Genomic DNA, 13,787 nt, shown 5'->3' on the forward strand with positions numbered 1-13,787 from the left:
GACGCGGTATATACCCATTCCCTCCTTCTGATTGGCTCCTCTATCGAGGGCTTCTGCTCGTTCTGTCTGGCTTGTCAGTACCGTCACTCTCCTCCTAGTCGGAGCCAATGAGAATAAGGCGGTTGCTCTGTCTGATTGGCCACTCTTTCGGGGAGCGGCTAGAGCTCCCTCCGCAGGGCGCAGTAGCCGATGGGAAGATGGCGGCGGCCGGCGGCGCCTTGGGGGATGCTTGCCGGCATCACGCGCAGCTGGCGGCCTGCGAGTCGCGCGCCAAGTACCGCGAGGGGCGGAGGCCGCGCGCCGTGAAGGTGAGGCCGTCTCGACCGCGGTCGTGGCCCCGCGAGCGGGCCTGGCCGGGCGGAAGCGGCGGGGGCGGCGGCCCCGGAGCGGCGGGGAGGCCGAGGCGGCGCAGCGCGGGGGGAAGGGCGGGCCCGCGTCCAGCGAGCTGCTCCGCAGGGCTCGTGGCTGTGCTTGTGTCACTGCTTGGTGCTTGTCTCAGTTCTGGACCTTTTCGGTTCTTCTCTCCCGCGTCGCTGAGGCGCATGCGTGCGCAGGCTGTGATGAGGCTTGTAGTGCTCATAGCGTGAGGCAGTCCGGTGAGAGCTATCTGCATCGCAAAAGCCGGCCTTCCTCCGTACCTTCAGTGGAGAGAGCGGCTCTTTCAGCGAAGTTCGTGCTGGCTTTGCCGTCTGAACTTCTTTTGGAGAAGTTTATTTCCCATTTTTGAGGCACACCATCTACTTTGGCCATTACCACATCCAGATGACCTCGTATTGCCGTTCTCTTTCAGTGCCCTGCGTTGTGGCTGGAGCACGCAGCTGTGCAGTACGTGTAGCCCCTGCCCTGAAGGGTCTGCAGCCTTAGCGTGTTTCCTGTTGATACACAAAAGCAGCAGGCACTAGCAGGAATTGCTGGGTTTGAGTCTGGTAAATCTCGTAACCGCTAAATTGTACCTTGTAAATTAATCAGTTAGAAATGCACGTGCCACGAATAGCCCAGTTTTATGCGAAACATAACACAAAAACAACTAAGCGGAGTGTGAAAAAACTGCTGAAGCTGAACGTTGCACTTATTAGCTAACACAGTTGGGTATGCAACATCATTGAACTCAACAGGACTCCTTACGCAGACAAGGTTGTTCTTGTATTTATGCAGTCATGCCCAACTGGTCCTGGTAAGAGTGGTCCCTTCCCATTGTGTAGCAGAAATTTCTCATTACACCAGCATTTTCAAATAATGCTGGATTTGCTTTCCGTGCGTGCAGTTAACACACTGTGTGCAGTACAGGTATGTTTTAGGGCTGACTTGGGAAAGAGAATGGCTAGGAATAAGCTGCTGTCACAAGAACAATTTTTGCAACCTATTTGCAGAGGGTATCTTTTAATGATGATAGTTTGAGAGCTGGTTTCCTGAGTAGTTCCCTCTGGTCCTGCATTTGCTGGCTTTTGAAAAAGATGTGCATCTCATGCAGTCTAAATGTTTTTTAACAAAATCATGATGATTTTTTTAAATCTTATAATAAACCACCTGTTCTATGTAGACTGAGCTGTCACAGAGCTTTCCTTGGATTTTCCTTGCTCCGTTGTTATGCTACAGTCATTATGCACAGTAGAAGGGAATTTCTGCTAACCTGCCAGGGGAAAATGTTGCTGCTCTCAGCATCTTGTATTTGTCTCTCTTAGAAATGTATCCTGTTTGATCACTGTAGCAGAGACAGCTCTGCACATACATGATGTGCCCCAAGGAATCACAGTATTTTCTCCCTGCTCTGCCTGCATTGACTCTCTGTGAGCAAGAAAGATTTTACAGGATTTTTTCTTTATTTTGACAGGGCCTCATACTAACTGGCTACTATTCAGTCTTGCAAGGAAATCTAGGGAGTTGCAGTACTGCTGTTTGCTGAATAAAATTTATGACCTGGTGGAGAATGCGTCAACTCAAATTTGTGTGCTACTCTCGAGTAACAGGATTGAGTTTAGTCCCTCTCAGTGATGAAGAAGTCCTGGAAAACTGTGCACTTATCTTTTTGCTGAGGTCCTGACTTACTGCTTCTGACAGAGTCCAAAGTCTAAATAGAGCCCAGAGGATTTTCAGTGTTCTGAGAGGACAATATAGGGAAAATTCCTGGAATTGTTACTTTTTTACTAAAGTAAAAATATGAACACTTTAAAATACTGTGTTTTGTTCTTTCAGGTTTATACTATCAACTTGGAATCTCGTTATTTACTAATACAAGGAGTTCCTGCATTAGGTGTTATGAAGGAATTAGTTGAACAATTTGCATTATATGGTGCCATTGATGAGTATCATGCTCTAGATGAATATCCAGCAGAGCAGTTTACTGAAGTTTATCTTATAAAATTCCAAAAACTGCAATGTGCAAGGTACTGTACAGGGCAATATCTGCCTTTTGTTGTCTTACTCTTTTACACCCTAATTATTTGTAATCTGTTAAGATTCTAGAGTTCAAGTGACAGTCTTGGTTTTGCTAATACAATTTAATTTCCTTCAGGGTGGCCAAGAAAAAAATGGATGAACGAAGTTTCTTTGGTAGCTTGCTACATGTGTGCTATGCTCCAGAATTTGAAACAGTCCAAGAAACTAGGGAAAAGTTGCAGGATAGAAGAAAGTATATAGCAAAAGCAACAAATCAAAGAGGTTTGTAATTAATTTCCTATAGATCTAACATACCATTTCAGTGGTGGGTAGGTTAAAAGTGCCTGCAATAAAAGAAAATACTTTGTGTTCAGCTGTTTTAAAGATGCATTTTAAATATGCTAGCAGCAGAACAGAGACATCTTTGAATATTTAGAGGGCTATATATTTCTGAAGCAATTTTTAGTCTTTGGTTGATACAAAAATAAAAAATGCACAATTTTTAATACTTCATTGTTTCATTCCCTTTCAATTTTCTACTCTAAATGTTATCAGAAATTTCTAACACTGGGCAAGGAATTTAAGGTCATCTTTTCACCCTTGTTCCAGCTTATTCAGGCAGACCAAAAGGTAAAAAGTATTGTAAGGTGACCACACGCAGAAGCTTTTAACAAAAAACTGATTTTTAACATTGAGAATATGATGAAAATATTTCTAAAACTGCTGAAATTCTACTTGTTTATGAGGGAAAGCCTGAAGAGAAGTGAGACTAGGCTGAAAAACTTCAGTTTGAAAAGTAACACTTAGGAAAAAAGAATCACTGAAAGGTGACTGGTAATGAAATACCATTGGTGCCGCTTCTAAAATTGTTGTGGATTAAATTGTTTTTCTTATGTGGTAGAACTAATGATGACATATAAACATACTCAAGCTACGTTTTCTTGTTTTAAAGATCGCTTTCTTGCAAAGAAAGTAGAGGGGCCTAAGAAGATCACCTCAAAGAACTCAGAGTATGATTGTCAGTGGACTACATCAGAATCCTGTGCAGCTGGTAACTGGGATCCATCTCCTTGCTTTCCACATTCTCACACGGTATCACAAAACAAAGGATATCCTTCTGGGAATCATAATCAGAGCCAGTTTATATTTCCCCAGAATGACAATAACTGTGCTGAAACTTCTCAGTACTTTGGTCAAAGCATGTCCTTAACTCAAAATGTACAACCAGGAGGACATATTCCACCAGTTTCTTCAATGCAGCAGAGAACAGTTCCGATTGATAATGGAATTGACAGGTTTATGCCTCGTACAACTCACCTGCAAGAACGTAAGAGGAGGAGAGAGGAAGGTAACAAATTTGTCCTCATGGGAACATGTATAGACAGTACTGAAGTCATTATTGGTCCGCAGCTACCAGAAGTACCTAAGGTGGATATGGATGATGATTCACTGAATACTTCAGCTACATTAATTCGAAATAAACTGAAGCAGGTATGCATTGTGAAGCTTCTGGTATTTTTCATGTTCAAATGTACACATTCTGTGCTTGTTATCCATAAAAACAAAGACCCTAAGATAATTTATTTTAACATTTATCCAGTATTACCACTTCATTTGGAACTTAAAGCTAGTGCTTTGACTACTTAACTCTTTCATCACGCAGAATATTTTAGGGCATTCTACTCCATACCTCTTACATCATTCCCAGTTTTCAAAGGTATAAATGTTAGTGCTAGGGGGAGGCCTTGCAGGTAGTCCTACTGCTACTCTAGTGAGGTATTTGTATCTTGGATTTGATTGAAAAGTGGAAAACAAGTCAGAGTTGAATGTAATTTTGCTTGAACACTTGTTATGACATCAAAAGAATACAGAACTACAGCTACTGTGCTGATACATTTCAGGGTACAAAGCCTTTTGTGGGGGATGTTAATGAATCAGTTTACAGGTCAAACATTCTTGATGTAACTTTGTGTTTATATTAAGAGTTTTCATGACTAGAACTAACTAGACTGATTTGAAGGAGAAAATCTCTGGACAAATTGACTTAAAGTATGCTAAACTTTACTTTGAAACACCTCTAGTATTGAGAGAGGTGATAAAATGTGTAGTAGTCCATCACTAAGTCTCTGAATTCAGTTTGTGGGGTTAAAATACAAAATGGTATTGCTAACACACTTGTATTTTCTGGGGGTTTCACCTCCTTTATCTTGTGCCTAATGCTGTCTGTGGTGGGTTTTCTCCCCCTTTTTCCACAGGAAATTTCAGTACAAGTATAACTACAATGATGCATCCCTCCCAATACCAAAATACTGGATAGGTGACCTTACTCTAAAACTAACATAAAAAAGGGATAGTTGCAGGTTACTAAGAGTAGATTTTTTTCCCCCCCCCAATCTAGGTGGCAGATTCTGTTCTAACAACATCTGTGGAAAAGCCAAAGGATAGTTCAGCAAAGAAGCAAAGAAGAAGAATATAGATACTGCTGGCAGCATCTTCCTACAGTCTTCTTTAAAGGATAATTTAAAATATATGTATATACTTTTGGAATGTCAAAAATAAAATACTTTGTACTGTATTTCAAAGCAATTCCCTGTTAAAATTTTATCTTTTTTTTCCTGGAATGAACAATTACAGTAATGTGTTAATTACACAGCTGTAGCAATCTTGTCCTGTGTGCTTCTCATGAAAGAACTGTATTTATATAATGTAAGCAACCTCTATTTATTCAGTAGCTTTTACAGTAAAGGAATATTAAAATTTAGTAAGTTTTGAGTTATTCCTGCTTTTACTGTGTCAGGAAGAATCATTAAGAAAAAGAATTCTTACAACAGTATTCCACCAGTTGGAGCTACAGTTCATTAGTTTCCTTGAAAGTTTTCAGTTCAAATGCCATACTGCTCTGTTTAAAAAAGAAAAAAATATGTCAGTAAGTAGAGGATTTAAGTCAGTCAGAAAATGATGCTAAACTGAAACTTGTAAGCAGATAAAGACCTTAAACTTTAGGAGTATCTTAATTGCAGTATTATTAAATTAGTGATGTCACCACTGAGAGATCACTCAGAACATTCAAAGATGTTGCTCTCCAGTAGGAAAACTAGCAAATTACTAAGTTTTGGGACCGCAAGTTTACATATTTGTGTGGGCTTTATGTCCAATGTCAAGAGTAGAAATGTTCTTGCTGTTCAGTTGTAGACCTGGCTGGGTTTTGTTCATGTAAAGCTCATAACTGAAATCTGTGTGTTACTTTTGGGGCTTGGAAAGATATGTAAATAGAGTTCTCCTTTAACAATGAAATTAGAGACCCAGTAAATACGCAACAGTCGTGTAGGGTACAGAACAGAGGACACAGAGTTGAAGCATGAAACAAGTTGAACAGCTGCCATGATTTGCCTGAACTACGTACCAGCTTTATTACCAACTTTGACAGAAGGTGAGTCATTTTTCTGTGCCTATTAGAAAAACATCAATTTTGTTCAGAAAACTTCTAGAATTTTCCAATTATTCATTTAGTATTAAGAGAAAGAAGAAAAAATAGTAGTATTTAACTTGGGATTTTCTGAACTGCCTGTCTTGACAGCGTGCCAGGAGAAGTCTAACATTTTGGAAACGGCTGCTCTGCAGGGCACCGGAGATTATAGAGCCTGCAAGTCAGGGCTCCCAGACTCTTTCCTGCTGTCCTCCAGCCTGCCAGACAGGGGAGCTGGCAGGAAATGTAGGTTTCTAGCAAATGAAAACTTGCCTTGTTTTCAACGGTCTCTCAGGACTTGCCTGTTTCTACAAACCACTGCATGTATTTCACAGTTTTGTTTTTCATCTCTATTAAGGTACAACTTACTGTATGCAGTTCATATAGAGTAATGGCTGTTGGATTAGGAAAAAGTTACTCCATATGCAGCAGAAAATCTCTTCATTTTTAACCATTTTAATACCGAGAAAATGAGCATGTCCTAAACTAGCATCTTTCAAAAAAAGATTACCTCAGAATCAAACTAGATGTATTGCTAATAAATAAAGCCCAGTTGGATGGAATTCAAAGATGGCAATGTCACACTCTGAGATGGAGAACAGTGTCAAGCTGATTTTTTCAGAAAGTTACACCACTGTCTACCTGAAGAGGCTGTAAGTGAGGTGACAGCAGCAAGATTGAAGAAAGAAAAATAAAAGTTGCATTTCTGAACAGCTTTCAGTTAAACTTCAAGAGAATGGCCTTGTTTTTCTTATTTTCAGAGGGTGCTTATTTAGGACCATTCATTATATTGCTGTCCTGAGACAGCAACAGCAAGAAGTACTGCATAACAGCTTGTTCTTTTTGTATCCTCTCGTATCAGTTTTTGACTGTTTAAGGAAGCATCTGTGCCTGTGAAAGGTATATATGAACTAAGCATATGCCTGTCTCACAGCTAGAGCAATTTATCAGTTAAATTCAGGAGGCCCCATGTAATGACACTTAATACCAAAATATATACATCCCCTTAACAGTGACAGAGAAGCTATTTGCACATTCTTTTTAACTCAAAGCTGATCTACCTTTATATCTGGCAAGCATGGTCCAAAGGCTTCTAAGAGAAGATTTTCATCTCTTACAGCTTTTTCAAAGTCCAGAAAAGAAAGCTTGCCATCATGATCATAGTCCTGCAAAAGAAGGAAAAAATTCTAGCAAAGGATGGTTACTTGAAGTAGCTGTATTTTTTTTCAAACAGATGTTATTTACATGGATTCTGTTCTTGGTTTGAATGTACCAAGAATGTACTAATGTACTCTAGGTCAACAGTTTCTGCTCTGAGATCTGTATAATTTGCCTCTATGTAAGGCATAAAAGGTGGAACAAACGCAACTGTCTCATGTCTTTGCTAACAGAATTCCAGAGAAAGCAAAACTTAACACTGGGAAGAGGCTGAGTTGAGAATTGTGTGGCCATATCTCAAGCACCATTATGCTGAGATAAAAATGGGGACTTAAAAGTAGGAAAAAATGGTAAAAGTTTGTAAGATATATCCTGTATATGTTTTTACATCATGAGTGTACCTGCACCCTGTTCATGACACTGAAGATAGTGGTGTATGCTGATTCCAGCCCCCTTCATTCTTACTGCAGAATCTCAGCAGAATATTCTTCTCGGGGAAAAAAATCCTTGTGTTTTTAGTATTTCTGCAACTTGAAAACCTCTCGTTTCTATGGACATGGAGGCTTAAAAGACTGACTGAAGTTACAGTGATCAGACTTCTCTGAACCGTGTAAAATTAAGGCTTTAGGTGAAGCTAAGCACTGGGGGGATATGGTCAATGTACAAGGCACCGGACCAACTCTAAGTTTTGAAAATCAAGCTGTGGAACTGTCATAGCTGGTAAATAACAGGCAGGGAGCACAGGTTCTAATGGCCAGAAAAGCAGAGGCAAGTTGCTATGTAGGTAGAGGGAGTCCTGAACAGGAAAGCCTGCCACTGGATGTTTAAGAGAAACTGAGAAATGGGTATGCTCTACAACATACACTCCTCAGCACAGGGAACAGCACAGCATAAGCATATTCATTACCAGTACTCTTAAGTGTGAAAATTGTCTTTTCCATGGAATTGGACATATGTTTAATCATGATGCAATTGTACCTACAGACAATTGCTCAAAACCAAATTCTTTTTCTTCTTTTGAGTGATGGACTCCACATAGATTCCTTTCTGGATATCTAACTAGTAGTTGTTTAGTTATTTGAGAGGGGCAGCAATATCCTACTCAGACAACTGTTCAGCAACCAAATCAGGTCTGGACATTCTTCAGAGGTTTCTCAAGCTCCTGTGGAAAAGCTAGTATAGGAGTACATGTTCAACTTCTTGTATGTTCTTACGTATAGGAGCATTTCATGAGGTCTAGAGGATACAGCTCAGGCTTGGACTTATGCAGCTCATTTACCAACTGCCTAGAACATGAGTGTGTTCATTTTGGATGCAGTCTAGGAAAGTTGACTGTTCAGGTGCCCCAAAGATTAGCAAATTGCTAAGTGATAACTTGCTTTCTGTATGAGACAGTGGACTCAGCCCTGTGAAGAACTAAGGTTAAGAGCTGTGGGTCAGCTGAGGGTGTGCAAAAGGCATGGGTTTGGGAAATAAAAACGAGGGAGTTAAATAAAAAGATCAGGGATTGGAGAGTTGATTTGAGGAGGGATTTTTGTAGTAGGAGGAGAGGGGATGTTTCTTGACTCCATGAAAATGTTGAAACACAGCCCCTGGCTAATTTGGGTAGATTGATCATGTTGAGACAAGTTTTACACGAATAACCCTTGAGGTTACTATTCTAATAGAATATATAAACTGCATAAATACTTTTAATGATCAGTTGATAAAACACTTAAAAAGTTTACTTAATAATAAAGTTACTGGAGATGCCTAACACTGAAATAAATACAGATTATTCTTTCGAATTGTCTGCTTTTACTTTGACAGAGCATACATGTGTGTATGCACACACATGCACATGTGTCCTAATGTATACATAAAGTTTATAATACATTGACATAATAAACTAATAGTTCCGTGTTAGGATACTGGACTGGGACTCATTAGATATGGATTACATTTCTGGCTTTCCTTAGAAGGCTTGTTTATCTGAAGTACATAACCAGCTCTGTGCCTCAGAATCCCACTGTCAAGTAGTAACTGAATTTTTTACCTCACAGGAATGCTCTAAGGTTCAGTTAACAGATATTTGAAAGACACTCAATTATCACAATTGGAAATTACTTACCATTTTCTTCAGCGTTATTTCCACTAAGTCCTTAATTCCCTCGTCAGGATCTTCTTCTGATGGTTGTTTGAGCAGGCTGTTTTTCAGCATGTGAAACATTTCCTCTCGTGAAATGTACCCATCGCCATTCAGATCATAAACTTCAAAACAGTCTTTTCGAAAGATAACTCAATTAAAATTTCATGCAAACTGTATCATTCACCATTAAAGCTATTAGCTATAGACAGAAAATATAAATTGTGCTTACACTGTAGGTTTTCAGTCACATTCACCATATATAATATTTATATATAAAATATATACCATATTTTGATACTGGTCAATTATTGCCTATTTAGTCTTCAGAGTTAAAATCTATTTCTGTTCAGATATATAATATTATATACAATCTTCAGTTTACTGAAAATATAATGACTTATGGATCTTAACTTCTTTAGGAGTATTTATTTAGATTATAAATGAAGGTTCTACTTTAAAAGCCTGATTTCCCAAGGGTGGGATAAACTGTTTATATTGGAAGGACTCTGAACCTACAAAATGCATCCAGATAGTTCAGAAGCTGGGTTAGAAAAGTAGAGGGAAAAGAAGAATGAACTGTGTTAGCACAGAAAGGACAACTGAGGTATCCTTTAATGCAAAGAGAAAATCTCTGTAACAGAACACAGTGCAATATACATATATTTTATATATGTGCACTATATATATAGTGCATTAGGGATGGCTGATGCTGCAACCAGGGTACAATGGAGACAACATGCTGTAATTCTCCTTTCTCTATCATATCTTAATTTTTTGCTGCTTTTTAAAATTCTAGACTTCTTGCAATTTTTCTCTGCCATCTTTCTCTGCCATTACTCTGGATGTTCTCATGATCACCTTGCAAACAGACTCACAATTTTTACATCTGTGCTTCCAAGCTGAGGAACTGCTAGAATTAATGCAACTGCTGGTGTATCCTCATCATGCCAGTGACTGAATGTTGGCACAGGTCTTGGTCGGCTTGAGGAGATTGTATTATCCAGCCAACATCAGCTTTGAGTTACATCCACTTATTTCTGATTTGTGTGTGCATATGGAAAGATACATTTTATCAAAACTATATACTGTAGAACAAACTTCAGTTCAAAAGGTAGGTTTGCTTTGTCAGTGACAAATTAAGGTGGCAGCTATGATAACAGCAGTTTACACACATTAATCTCAGAGAAGCCATTTCAGAAATCAGTTCCGTGGCATTAAACTAGAGAGGAAAATTCTCAAATTACCAAATACCTTATAAGTGAAGAATAAATAATAAACTAATTATTAAAATGATGTGCAATGTAATAATCATAGGTTCAATGACTACTACTAAATACTGGCATGCAGATAACCTTACATTTAATCTTTTCTTCCAATGTCCCCCGAAGAAATATCGATAAGCCTTCCACCCATTCCACCACACTGATGCAGCTGTCGTTGTCTTTATCAAAAGCACGGAACACTGAGAAATGTATCAGATAAATTTTTAATCTATATAATAAGGAAACAAAGCAGTATTTTCTTGAATTCAGCAAAAATATGAGCACATTTTTGTCTGAAGCTATTTCTTCGCTTTCATCAAAGTATGATTATCCTCCCTGGATCCTTCTAAGCCATAACAATGAAGCGGAGCCCACCCCTCAGTCTATTGATCTTCCACTCCATAGTCCAGCTAGGATAAGCCATTTTATTTGATCTGCTGCTTTCCTGACTTATACAACTACAGGAAGTATGCTTTCATACGGGCATAAACCAAATAGCCTACGTTATGGCATATTTGCATAAAATAGAAGATTTTAATTAGTAGGTTTTGTCTCAAAAAATCTTGGAGAAAGTAATCCTACAAATAATGCACATTTATTTCAAATATACCAAGAAAAACAACCTTCTGTCTTACATATGCCAAAGTCTTTTTTCCTCTTTAATAAGAAATGTAGCCTTGCAACTTCATTATCTTACGGCCTGTACATCTTACATTAACTTACAGCCTGTAACATAGTAATTCAAATCCAAGATATAATGCAAAAACATCAGTTAACATCAATTACTAATTAACATTTTAGAATGTTAAAATGTTAATTAAGTTGGCTACAGGAACACCTGTACATAGAAAGCTGAAATACTGTGCACACAGGAGCCAAACATTCCAGAACTGGAAAATAATAGGTTTGCCTTTGCAATCTTAAATCAGACCCCTTTATATGTAAGCATTACAATAACCTCTAAGGATGGGGCCATGTAACGTTTTCCAAGAGATACTTGACTTGCTGCATAAAATGGCATTCTCATTTAAATACATCCCCTGCTAGAAGAAAGGAGAAAGCTGAACCAAGTGGTGGCCCTTCTTGGCATGAGATTGAAAGGGATGGCAGGCTCATGCCTCCTCCATAACCTCCACTAGAGAGAAGACTTTACATCAGAGATTGTTTGTGCTTCTTCCACCGCACCTGCAAATGTGTGCATTTTTATGCATCTTTGAAGATAATATAAAGTGCTAATGCTGGATCACTATGCTTGTCTAGCTCTATGGTTTGACCAGTACCTTCAGTGCTGTTCACAGCACCTCTATTCCAGAAGCTAGTAACAGAACACCTTTCTAGGTCCTTCAAGCCTGGGGCAGAGCTATCGACGGGCAGCAATGACTAGACCTCCCTGTGGAATCACAGGAGAAAAAAAGGAAAGTGACACCATGCTGCCTTCTTCTGTCATGACACTGAGGATGGTTGGGATAAAAGCAGCCACATGACAGCACTACAGCTACCTCCCCTGCACTTCTCCCTCGTACAACAGTGTGAGCTATCCAAGATGCAGGGCAAATTATTCCATATAAAGAAAGATACCTTTTATTCAGCAGCACCCATGCCTAACTCTTCCTTTGCTGTACTGACACGGATGAGAGGACACTATTTTATCTAGGCACACTCGTCTACTGGCCTCCAAAAGCTTCCGGTTCTTCCCTCCAGTCAACAATGTACCAATATTCCCTCCTCTATGGAGCATTTGGATACTGATTGCAAATTGTGCACTCCATCACTTTACTAACTAAATTCACACGTGCAACTGGGCAAAAACCTAGAGCTAATGTAGCAACTGCTCACATGTAACTTTTCTTCTGTTCTGTCAACTTTTTCTATAGCTATCAAAGACATTTTGTCAGTAATAAGGATCCAGTATTCTTGCAGGAACAAAAAAACAGATAAGAGCTAGTATCAGATGACCTGGGAAGTTTCCGTAAGAAGTGTTTCAAAGACAACTGTTTGAAAATTGTTGCCCCCAAATTAAAAACCCCCCAAACTTTACAGTCCTTTAAACCTATAACCCTCACCTCTGTCCATAATCATGTCATCCGTTATTCCAAACGTGCAGTGCAGAATGTTTCTGAACATGTTACGATCTAAGCTAACTGCAGCAAATCGATCCCTCGACTCAGTCGCCAACGTGTGAAAGAGCTTGATGAGACATTCCACTTCCTTTTTATTAACTGCCCGAGCAAAACACAAGCAAAAAGATTTCACATCCAAAGTTGCGAAAAATAAATCACAGTAACAGGGAAGCCACAGGACCCTGCCACGACACACATTAACCGGTTTCTGGAGTTACAGAAGACCGATCTGCCCCCACCCCCGCACACCAGCTGCGCCTGAGGGGGCACAGCGGGACGGGTGGGGCTGAACACCCCCACAAAAGGGGGACGAGGCAAAGAGCAGCGGCACACACTGGGGGGCCGCCGGGGGCAGCGGCCGAGCGGCACCTCCCGCGCCTGCCGCCCCGCACACTCACAGTGCTTGGCGGATCGGACCAGCGAGTCCGTCAGCTGCTGCAGCCTCTTTCTGCTCATGGCGGCGGCCTCAACCGCCCGCCGCCGCGCGCGCCGCTACCGTGGCAACCGGTCGCCGGGGGGGGGGGGGGTGGGGCGGGGGCGGGCCAATGGCCGCCGGGCGCGCGGCGCCCCCCCTCCCCCCGCAGCGCGGAGGGGCTTCCGTTGCGGGGACGTTGTGTGGCGGCGGCGCGCCGGCGGCTCCCGCTCGATGACGGCCTGGCGTTGGGAGGCTGAGTAACAAGCATTCCGCGGAAATTTCACCGGGCGACGGAGGATACGAAGATGTTCAACTGAGCTAGTCTACAGACTAGCCTCCCCAGGGAACAGAATTACTATGGGAAAGGCATGACATCAAAACACAACGTACCGTCACCTGTCAGGAGCCCCACCTGGATGAACGCTTCTCGTCAGATGTTCCACACGCCGCCAGCAAGGACAGTGTGAATTTGTCGGTAAAGCTATATCTAAAAAGCTTTATGTTTCAGGGAGTTAAAAAATCCTCTGCTCACTCCTAATGAAACCAAAGCTGTTAATCATTGATCCGTTTCAAGACTGAGCCCAAAACCTCACAGCTATATAGGTAAAACCATGGCAAATACTTACCATAGGTAAAAGAATGAAAGTGGTATAAAGAAACTAATGGAACTTCAAACTTCTAAAAATTTTTCTGGAAAAAAAAGCTAAAAATTAAATACTACATAAAATACTATTTGTTCATCTGCTGTTGGTAGAGAGAAATCAGTTTAGCTATTTTTATACCCACATTGTTCATTTTCTGCTTTCTCCCATTGCTCAAACTTAAGACATTCATCTAGATGTCTTGTACCTTTTAAGTTTTT

General features: G+C 40.5%; 2 protein-coding genes across 4 annotated transcripts; one reads left to right on the top strand and one right to left on the bottom strand.

Annotated features, from left to right (window-relative positions):
* The first annotated feature begins 118 nt into the window (after window positions 1-118).
* RBM48 (RNA binding motif protein 48) lies at window positions 119-4,951 on the top strand. Of its 2 annotated transcripts, XM_026098765.2 has the most exons (5): window positions 127-308; window positions 2,194-2,384; window positions 2,513-2,658; window positions 3,329-3,867; window positions 4,775-4,951. In XM_026098765.2, the coding sequence occupies exons 1-5, from the start codon at window positions 198-200 to the stop codon at window positions 4,850-4,852; spliced, it is 1,065 nt and encodes a 354-aa protein (XP_025954550.1). In that variant the 5' UTR covers window positions 127-197; the 3' UTR covers window positions 4,853-4,951. The 2 variants fall into 2 exon arrangements, with proteins under 2 accessions (XP_064362136.1, XP_025954550.1); XM_064506066.1 differs by having other exon boundaries at window positions 119-308; window positions 3,329-4,951.
* CLXN (calaxin) lies at window positions 3,639-13,047 on the bottom strand. Of its 2 annotated transcripts, XM_026098767.2 has the most exons (7): window positions 12,909-13,047; window positions 12,454-12,609; window positions 10,486-10,590; window positions 9,111-9,262; window positions 6,904-7,008; window positions 5,203-5,275; window positions 3,639-3,693 (listed from the first exon to the last, which is right to left on the bottom strand). In XM_026098767.2, exons 1-6 carry the CDS (start codon window positions 12,964-12,966, stop codon window positions 5,225-5,227), a joined length of 627 nt encoding a protein of 208 aa, XP_025954552.1. In that variant the 5' UTR covers window positions 12,967-13,047; the 3' UTR covers window positions 3,639-3,693; window positions 5,203-5,224. The 2 variants fall into 2 exon arrangements, with proteins under 2 accessions (XP_025954552.1, XP_025954551.1); XM_026098766.2 differs by lacking the exon at window positions 3,639-3,693 and having other exon boundaries at window positions 5,073-5,275.
* Window positions 13,048-13,787: the final 740 nt, after the last annotated feature.

The sequence above is a fragment of the Dromaius novaehollandiae genome, chromosome 2 (assembly GCF_036370855.1).
Source record: "Dromaius novaehollandiae isolate bDroNov1 chromosome 2, bDroNov1.hap1, whole genome shotgun sequence".
In the NCBI taxonomy this organism is placed as follows: Eukaryota; Metazoa; Chordata; class Aves; order Casuariiformes; family Dromaiidae; genus Dromaius; species Dromaius novaehollandiae.

Bases quoted from the DNA above. Each gene is read 5' to 3' on its own strand.
- RBM48 (XM_064506066.1), top strand. From the start codon at position 198: ATGGCGGCGGCCGGCGGCGCCTTGGGGGATGCTTGCCGGCATCACGCG. The intron at 2,385-2,512 runs GTACTGTACAGG...AATTTCCTTCAG, and splicing joins CAAAAACTGCAATGTGCAAG to GGTGGCCAAGAAAAAAATGG. The intron at 2,659-3,328 runs GTTTGTAATTAA...CTTGTTTTAAAG, and splicing joins AAAAGCAACAAATCAAAGAG to ATCGCTTTCTTGCAAAGAAA.
- CLXN (XM_026098767.2), bottom strand. From the start codon at position 12,966: ATGAGCAGAAAGAGGCTGCAGCAGCTGACGGACTCGCTGGTCCGATCC. The intron at 7,009-9,110 runs GTAAGTAATTTC...CTTCTTTTGCAG, and splicing joins AAATAACGCTGAAGAAAATG to GACTATGATCATGATGGCAA. The intron at 5,276-6,903 runs GTAGATCAGCTT...TTTTTTAAACAG, and splicing joins CATGCTTGCCAGATATAAAG to AGCAGTATGGCATTTGAACT.